The sequence below is a fragment of the Parus major genome, chromosome 2 (assembly GCF_001522545.3).
Source record: "Parus major isolate Abel chromosome 2, Parus_major1.1, whole genome shotgun sequence".
In the NCBI taxonomy this organism is placed as follows: Eukaryota; Metazoa; Chordata; class Aves; order Passeriformes; family Paridae; genus Parus; species Parus major.
Genome location: NC_031769.1, coordinates 15,985,171 through 15,994,068, shown reverse-complemented (window position 1 = coordinate 15,994,068; position 8,898 = coordinate 15,985,171). Strand labels below are relative to the sequence as shown.

Sequence of the window (8,898 nt, the reverse complement as noted above, 5' to 3'; positions counted from 1 at the left end):
CTGGTATTCACCCACATCTCTGGATACCATGGAAATAGTTGCTGCCTGGGTTCTAGGCATGCCTAAAATTTTAATGTAAATAGGAGTCATTAAAACTATTTTTAAAAATGTGTCCACAGTGGTAATTTAAGCGAATTGTGTGGGACTAGGTGCGGGTATGAGGATGGCTGTGAGGAGGGGAAGCAGCAGCACAGCAGGCTGTAAGGTGGCAGATGTCCTGAAGATAACTGCGGTCCGTAAAACAGCCCGATTACGGCACGTTTTGAAATTTTCATTTTCCTGAATTGTAGCAATACAAGCAGGGCAGAGAGAGGGCAGGAAGAGGAAGGAGAGAGAAAGAAACTACGTTTCCCGGCGTGCCGCCGCGGCCTCGGGGCGGTGCGGGAGGAGGGAAGGGCAGGGAGCAGCTGTGGGAGACGTAACATGGGCGCCTGAGGCCGGGGCGGAGGCCGGGGTGGGCTGAGCGCGGGGCCGGCCGGGTGTGCGGGGCGAGGCCGGTCCGAAGGGCTGGGCGGGCTGTCCCGGCCCCGCCGGAGGGGAGGGTGCAGGGGCGGGGGCCGAGGCCGAGAACGGGGCTGGGGCTGAGTACGGCCCGGCACCTCCCGGCACTGCTCCTGTGCAGGCGGCTGCGGCGGGGGCGCTCAGCTGAGCCTGCCCCGCCGGACGCGGCTCGGCAGCCGAGCAGGAGGCTGTGAGGGGCCGGAGCCATGGCCGAGACCGGCTCTCTGCACGCCACCAGGTTCGAGGCGGCCGTGAAGGTGATCCAGAGCCTGCCCAAAAATGGTGAGTGTGGCGGGGGGGGTCCGGCGGCAGCCGCGCCATCGGGGCCGGGCGGGCACCGGGAGACGGCAGGGCCCGGCGAGCGGCGCGGCGAGGCCGAGGCCGAGGGGGAATCAGGGCAGCGGGGCCGCCCCGGCAGCGGCTGGAGAACCGCTGGAAAGCTCGGCATTAGTGCTGCTCCCCTCCTCTCGGGGGAAGCGCCGGCTCGGGGGCCTTCCGAGCCCTGCCAGGAGCTCCTTAGTGGGGCGCCTGGACCAGGGGATCTGTCAGCTCCCCGCGATTTCAGCCTCTCTGAAATCCTGAAGTTACTTTAACAAAGCTGTTACCGTGAGTTCCCCTCTGCTGAAAGAGTTAATAAAATGAAAAACAAAAAAAACAAAACAAAACAACCCGTATCTTTTTGATAAGAGTTGTGATAATAATTTTTTTAAAAATTCGTTTATTACATACATCACTAATTCAGATGTAAAGTAAAATCGGATGTTTTTGAGGTTCTGAGGTAAAGGTCACTGTAAGCGTCTAATGATTAGAACTCAACCTCAAGCTACTTGATTTAATGGACTGGTTATGTATCTTCCCTGCCAGCTGTTAGAGTTTCATATTTACATTTTTTTACCTGTACAAAAGTGTGTTCCACGAAGAAGAAAATACCAAATCAGGAGGTACGGTGAAACTGTTAATGAAAGTGTTGTCAAATACCTAAAGTAAACAAAAACACTGTAGAAGGCTGTGTTTTGGATTAATTGTGCTTGTTTGGTTATTCTTTTCTGGAGACTTTCAGTAAGTTATAATTTGTTAACAGTAAAGTGACTTGCATGATACTTTGTTTATTGAGAGCTAAACCTGTCCCTTTAAACTGAGTGAAAGGACATCGACTTTATGTTACTTATTACCTTTATTTTATTCTAATTGTGGAGTCTGACCTTAGCAGCAGTAAAGGCTATAATCCATTAAACTCTATCTGAAACTTGCTGTTTGTACAGTAAATATTTTCAGTGGCGCTGGTTCTCGGTAGATGAGGTGAAGATGGTCTCTGCTGTTCTCTGTTGACTTACATTGTACTGCTGTGAATGAGGCTGTAACAGGCTGCAGGCTTTTTTCTCATAGAACCATTAAACTTGTAAAATATTCTTGATGACAATTTAATTGTATTTTAAAATGCTTTCACTAGGTTCATTCCAGCCAACAAATGAAATGATGCTCAAGTTCTATAGCTTTTATAAGCAAGCAACCCAAGGACCCTGTAACATTCCTCGACCTGGATTTTGGGATCCAATCGGTAGATACAAATGGTAACTTTTCATGAGTTGTTGTTTGGGGGATTTTTTTTGCTTGGAGTGGAGATGTTTAGAAGAGTAGCACTTGGAGAAATAAACTCTCTGAACTCTTTCTTTTTTAAATAAAAATAACATTTACAGCCTTTGTTACTTGAATTAGTTTTCTGTTGTATTCCAACTTTCTAACTCAGATAATTTATAACTTCTGAGATTGCAGGTGGAAATGTTCCCTTGGATTATGCAGGTGGGCAGGTTTTTCTTGGTCATGGTACCTCTGTAGTGTTTATCCCATGTTGTAAAATTAAGTTTTAGGTGCTCTGAAGAATGAGTGATGTGGATGAGTGTCTGGAGTTCTTCCTTCTTGAGTTTTCATGTGTGATGTGAGCCTGAAGTAAATAAGTGCTCAGTGGCAACCACTAATACAGCTTTGAGCTCTTGGGGAGGTTGGGTTTATGTCTTTCTGGTTTGTCTGCTCAGTGGCAGGGCTTCCCACTATCTGTGTTTGCCTTGGCCTGGGATTCTGATGCACCAAATTGCTAAGTTCTCCTTGAAAAGCCAATGTGAATATTTTGCTTATAATATTTTAACGATGATTTGTCCTGAAGAAAAAATATTATTGCTGTCTTTGGGGCCATGGTGGTCTTGGGAATTTGTGAAATGATTCCTAGGACTTTTTTCTTCCTTCCTGGCTTCCTTCCTGGCTTCCTTCCTGGCTTCCTTCCTGGCTTCCTTCCTTGCTTCCTTCCGCTTCCTTCCTCCCTGGCTGTAGCTGGAATGTGAGCCACTAACCTTGGTGGTTTTCTGTGAGTGGGACAAATATTCTGGAATGTCAAATCATGTGCAAGACTGAGGAAATGTTTTATTGCAGTCCATGTTCTGACAGCTTCCTTGTGCAATACTGATAAATTTGGTTAGAGTTTTCTGTTTGAAGCATTGGAGAGGGGAAGATTTTATTTAGGTCATAAGTAGCTGCTGTGGTAACTATTTGCCTACTAGACTGATGTGTCTTTCCCCAGTCGCTAAACTCAAAAAGGACTCGAAAAGATTTTTCTTGTAGCTTTTTCTACCTCAGTGACAGCTGACGTGTCTGGGCTTGTTTGTTTCATGCAGCAGAGGATCTCAAACTCAATTTAGTCAAAAGGGTAATGTGTGTGTCTTGTGTCTGGGCTTATTTTCAGCTTACTGGTACAAAGTCATAGGTAGTCAGTGAGGAACTCTTTGGTCCCCAGTCTGTTAAGTTTGTTGCTTCTTCCTCCACTGTGTGATTATTCTAGCAAATTATATATTTATACTTCAAAAATAATGTAAATCATTCTTGCGTTTTACTTGTATCAGAGAAACTTTGGACATTACATAACTGACCTACTTAGGGCCAAGTTGAAAAAAATCCAGTACGCCCTGAAGATACTGAAGGTATGTGCGACTTTCTTTCCTAGGGATGCTTGGAGTGCCTTGGGAAACATGTCCAAAGAAGAAGCCATGATAGCCTATGTTGATGAAATGAAAAAGGTATGTTTACTAATGAAGGAATTTTCTAGAACAAACGTTCCAGAAATAGAGGAATATGAGGTGGGTCTTGCTGACTACTCCTGCTGAAGCTCCAAATGAGTTATCCCCTAAGTGAACTGTTATATTTTAGTACTATGCTGTTTGCCCTGTTGGGAGAAGAAAATGACAAAGTTCCTTTAAAAGCTACAGAATTTGTGTTGTTTTCAGAGAAACATGAGAGCTCTAGATGATATGAAGCTTAAATGACAGAGATAAAGAAAGTGAAATATTGAAATCATGGTAAAGGGGGCATTAAGAAAAAAAAACTGTACCACACTGCCTCAGTTCTTAGAGCCAAGAGAGGTAAGTGATCCCTATCCTTGAAAAGAAACTAAAACAACTTTCCAGAAGGACTAGGAGAAAAGGTCTCACTCATGACTAGAGACACAAATATAATCAAATACGTAAACTTAATAATTTTTGATTTTTCAGGAAGAACTCAGCAACCTGAATTTTCTGTGCTTGTTACAAAAATATTCCATTAATATTATAGTTTCAGTGAAACTATTTAGCATTGAGTCATGTGCTCTGTTTTCAAATATATGTATAACTTGTAGACAGTCACAGTTACCATATTAAGCAGGAATTGCAGCATTAACTAAAGTAAACAGAGTTAAAAGTTTCATGTCTTAACTAACCCTTTTCACTGCAGTCTTTTCACTGAAAATTTAGAGAACTTTTTCAGTTTAAAGATTACTTGCTGTCAATCTGAATAAAAGTATAATTGTAATCTATTATTATATTGATGTTTGAGTCAAGGGGAAATGTTCTATTCCAAATACACTTGCTTTTTTATTAGGCCACTATCTTGGCATCAAACTCTGAATCTGTTTAATGTGTGATACAATAAAAATTTTTACTAGGCGAGGAGCTGGAGTCTGATTTATTGTTCTTTTTCCTGTCTGTAGTTTTGGTAGTTTAGTTCCTGCTGCTATTACTGTATCTCCTCTAAAATGAAAAAAAAATAAGCAGCTCCATAAACCACAGAAGGCCAAATACTGTTTGTTTGATTAAAAATCCCACTAAATTTTAATAATTCCTTTGAATGTGTGCCACAAGGTTTAGTGCTTGGATTCAATATTGTGTTGATATTTCAGTAGATTACCTTTTGGGTTTTGTTAGTGCAGTAACTGGTTTGGTAAGGACACTAAAACCATGTGGAATTGCAATGTTTGTTCTAAAACAACTCTAGTAAAGCCTCCTGTGAGGAAGTCTGCTTCGTTGATCCTAACAAACCACAAATATTCTCATTCCGTGAGGATTACGTGTAGGGATTGGAGAGCAAATGACTTCTGCCTTGCTCAGCTTTGAAACCAGGGAATCTGTTTACCCTGCTTTGGTGCTGTTTCAGCTCTCACATTTGGAATACTAGCTTCAGCTTTTCCATCCCAATTGATTCTACTTGCAGTGTCAATGGAAGTGCATTTCAGATGGATCCACTGGGTTGTTCTATCAGCACATACTGCACTAATCCTCATGGACTTACAGTGGGCAGGCTGCTGCTGTGTAGGTATCCATGTCTGAGGGGGCAAAAACCCACTTGTATGCTGATATCCCAGGACTATGTTTAAGGGTGTATAGGATTGCCATATTCCCCCAGCCCTTGGGCATTGCCTGGAATTTGCACATAGTATTTGGGCTATACATGCATCAGATGACCCTGTCACAAAATTACAAATTCATTGCAGGTTTTTTTTCCCTCCTTAATGGGGTAACCTTGAAAATCACAGTTGAGGAATGTGAGGTTATGATATACTGGTGAGAGATGACCAAATGTCTTATTTTTAGTTAAAATAAACAAAATGCACCTGAGCTCAGATTCAAGGTTAATTTGTTTCAGGTAGCATTTCTGAAATTTATTTTGCAATGCTGTTTAAACTAATTCATTTACATTTCAGATATATATTTGCTATATTTGTTCTGTTATGTATTGCAAATAACTGATATCATAACATGAAGTGTTAATAATATGTGGTGTTTCTAATTTAAAACATGAATATATATGAATTGTGGGACATCCAAGGAAAACAGTAAATCAGGATACATATAACTTATTTTTCACTTTCAAATTTTGAGATTGCTTATTAAGCCTAGTGGTTATAATAAGCAAGCAGTTACTTTTGCTGGTGGAAGTATTTTCTCTTTTTGTGCTCACCTAAAAGCTAGCAGTTAGAAAAAAATTTAAGAATTGCTGTAAGTAACACAGAATATATTGAAGTCTGTTTAGAATACGTGAAGAGCAGTAATGTGCAGACATGATAGAAATGCATGTATGAAACAGTTTACAGAGCAGACCATAGAAATAAATACATAACAAATAGAAGCCTTATTCTAGAATAGGCTTCTTGTTTCTCTCAATGTTATTGAAGTAAAAAAATCAGCAATCACAAAACTATTCAATCTCTGTTTCATATCCAGCTCTGTGTATCTGAGCGTTTCTCTCTAACAAAGCCAGAATGAATTATTTACACTGAACAGATCATAGAAGTGGCAATGAAACTGCAGGTTGATAGAATTGTTGTCTCTTGGTATCCTTGACTGGTTGTATCCTTGCAAGTGTTGACTTTCTAGGTGTTAGCCTGCCTGGAGCTCCCGCTCCGTGCAATAACGCTGCAGCTTTTGCTCCTACTGCTTGCTGGCATGCCTGGTGCCTTTGAGCAGCATGCTCTGTGCCAGCGTGTACCTTCATCTGTTGCTTTCTTGGTGCCCTTCAGGAGGAGGAGGTGCACTGTAGCTGTTAGTTTGCTTTAGCTTGTGTTTTTTTCTATAGCTATTGCCACTTTTAGATTATGGTAACTAAAAAAGTAGAGGATGAAAGAAGAACAAAGCTATTGGCAAAAAGCTTGTTTGAAAGGACTTAAACTAGAATGAGACAATAATACCATGTGCTTTTAAAATAGTATCCAATTGTTGAATCTCTTCTTTTTAATTTATTTTAGATTTAAGATTTGCATTCCTATCATATATTCAAAAGTTTATTTTTTGTAACTTAAAATGAAGAAATGCTCCAAATGACTTCAAGAGCAGAACTTGATTCTAGTTTGTTCTTCTTCTAAGTTTTTGTGCTGTCTCAGTTTTGCTGTATTGTCTCCATTTTTTGTTTGGGCTTAGAAGGACCTAGTAGAGCACTTCTGATCTGCTCCTTACATTCCATTGAAGTGGCAGGGTTTAACAATACAAGGAATCCTCTAAGACAAAAAAAGTATTTCTGTTTTATTTTCTCTGCAGAAAGACCTGTCTATAAAATAATTGGCTAACAACAGCCTGTTGAACTTTGAGATGGTTTAGTTCGTAATTGAAGAAAAAATGGATTCCAAGGTCCACTAATAAATGCTGTGACATGGCTGTGTTTTACTGTTGGCAAATGCATTAGCTCTCTCATCTTGTCTTCACCAAAAAAGAAGTATAATTATAAGATTTTTTGTTCAATAATTTAGTTTTATGTTGTTTCCCTGTAATTAAAAAAAGTAAAAAAAAAATCAGCACAACAAGTTTACTGACTTAGTGAAATGTTGCTGAGTTTTACAATGGCCAGCAGTTTCTAAAATCAGTGGAAATGAATGAATGAATCATTGAAATGCTGTTTCATAAGATGCTTCATGTTTTGGACTTGTGCAGATTCTTGAGAGTATGCCAATGACGGACAAAGTTGAAGAGTTACTACAAGTAATAGGCCCATTCTATGAAATAGTAGAAGATAAAAAGAACAGAGGATCTGACCTAACATCAGGTTCGGACAAATAACTTTCTTTGTACTACTAATAATCATAACTCAGTGGTTTTGGGGGCTTGTTTTCTGTAAATGATGTAAAAGCTAAATGTTGCATCTCTCTGTTCATTCTCTTTACCATATGGCAGTTCGAATGGAGAAAGTCTCTAAGTATTTGGAAGGTAGGAATAATTAATTATGTGTAAATCCATCATATCCATTGTTTTGGTGCTGTAGGAATTTCCTGCTAACACTTGTGACTCCTGGGCTTGCCACCTCATTAGGCTGGGTTTTGTTTTATTTGACTTTTGAGGTGATTAGGTCCAGCTGCATGTTTAGTCCTTGTCTACAAGCTTTTTGAGCTGCTGAAGGAAGCCTGAAGAAAGGAGGATATTTAAAACAAAACAGTTCTCCTAACCAAATATAGTTTGTGCCTTTCCATTAAGAAAATGAACAACTGATGTATACTGATATATTCTGATGAAGGTGTGGATTGTCAAACTGAATACAGTTCTGGTAATCCAGCTCTGTCATCCAATCTAAAATTAATAAAAACAACCAAACAATAAACCTCATGATTTTTAAATCATGGCTTCTCTAATAAATACAAGTTTTCTGAGACTTAAGTTCATGAAGGGAATATTTAAACATTTTAAATTACTGACAGGTGGCAAACCTAGTGGTGTCACAGCTGCATAAAAAGTGTGTTGATTTTTATTTAGCTGTGCCATTGTGAGAATGTTTTGATCATACCAGTTACTATGTTACAGGTAATATGTTCATAAGGCTGTTGTGTAAGTCTTACAGGTGTTTAAATCTGGCTTAAAATGACATTTGAAAACTGAAATGCAACAGGGCAAAACTTGAAACTGTTTTTAAAAGCTAAATCCATTGCACAAATAAATTGGTTAATGTCTTTAAGAAGTAAGAGTCAACTGGTGAAGTTGGCTTTTGTATGTGGCTTTTTTCCCTACCTTAAAGGAATGTGGTTTTATTATCAAGCCTCCGAGAAACAGAAATAATTTTTCATTGTTTTTGGGGAAAAGTAGTGGTAGAACTTTTTACATGGCTGTCGCTAAAGGACACGAAATGATTCACATGAACGCCTCTCAGTGTTAGAACAGGAAAAGAAACACTTTATTCTCTGACTCCAATATTTATAGTTTCTCAACAATGACCAGGGATTGGATAATTAAGTTAACACCTTCCCAAGCACACTGGTCATGCGCAACGTCCATCAAAAGATGTTTCTTAGAAGGACTATAAACTTATGTTTATACAACTTTCATGGGAAAGTAACTAAAACTATGAAAACATTATCAGAAGGCTTTAGGTTTCAGGGCCATTTTGAAAGTGGGTGTGACTTTTTTCTCACCTGTAGTTGTGTATACTTCATGTGTGGGATGCAATAGGTTTGCCTGACAGCTGGATTTATGGGCAGGTAAGAGTATCAGTAGATTCAGGTCAGCGATCTGTATAATAAGGATTTACTTAGACTTGGTGTCTGTGGCACAGGGCCAGAAGCCACTGCATTAAAAAATGACTTGCATAGATACACAGAGAATCATGGAAGTTAAATTGTAC

General features: G+C 39.8%; 1 protein-coding gene across 2 annotated transcripts in view; it reads left to right on the top strand.

Annotated features, from left to right (window-relative positions):
- Nucleotides 1–582: 582 nt before the first annotated feature.
- The window catches only part of ACBD5 (acyl-CoA binding domain containing 5), a 30,135-nt gene continuing 21,819 nt past the window's right edge, over nt 583–8,898 (top strand). Inside the window, exons 1-5 of one of the 2 annotated variants that reach the window (XM_015618107.3) lie at nt 583–783; nt 1,952–2,072; nt 3,494–3,566; nt 7,224–7,335; nt 7,464–7,496. In XM_015618107.3, coding sequence (XP_015473593.1) covers nt 708–783; nt 1,952–2,072; nt 3,494–3,566; nt 7,224–7,335; nt 7,464–7,496 — 415 coding nt within the window. In that variant the 5' untranslated portion in view covers nt 583–707. The remainder of the gene's footprint in view (nt 784–1,951; nt 2,073–3,493; nt 3,567–7,223; nt 7,336–7,463; nt 7,497–8,898) is intronic. The other variant, XM_015618108.2, reaches the window with a different exon arrangement.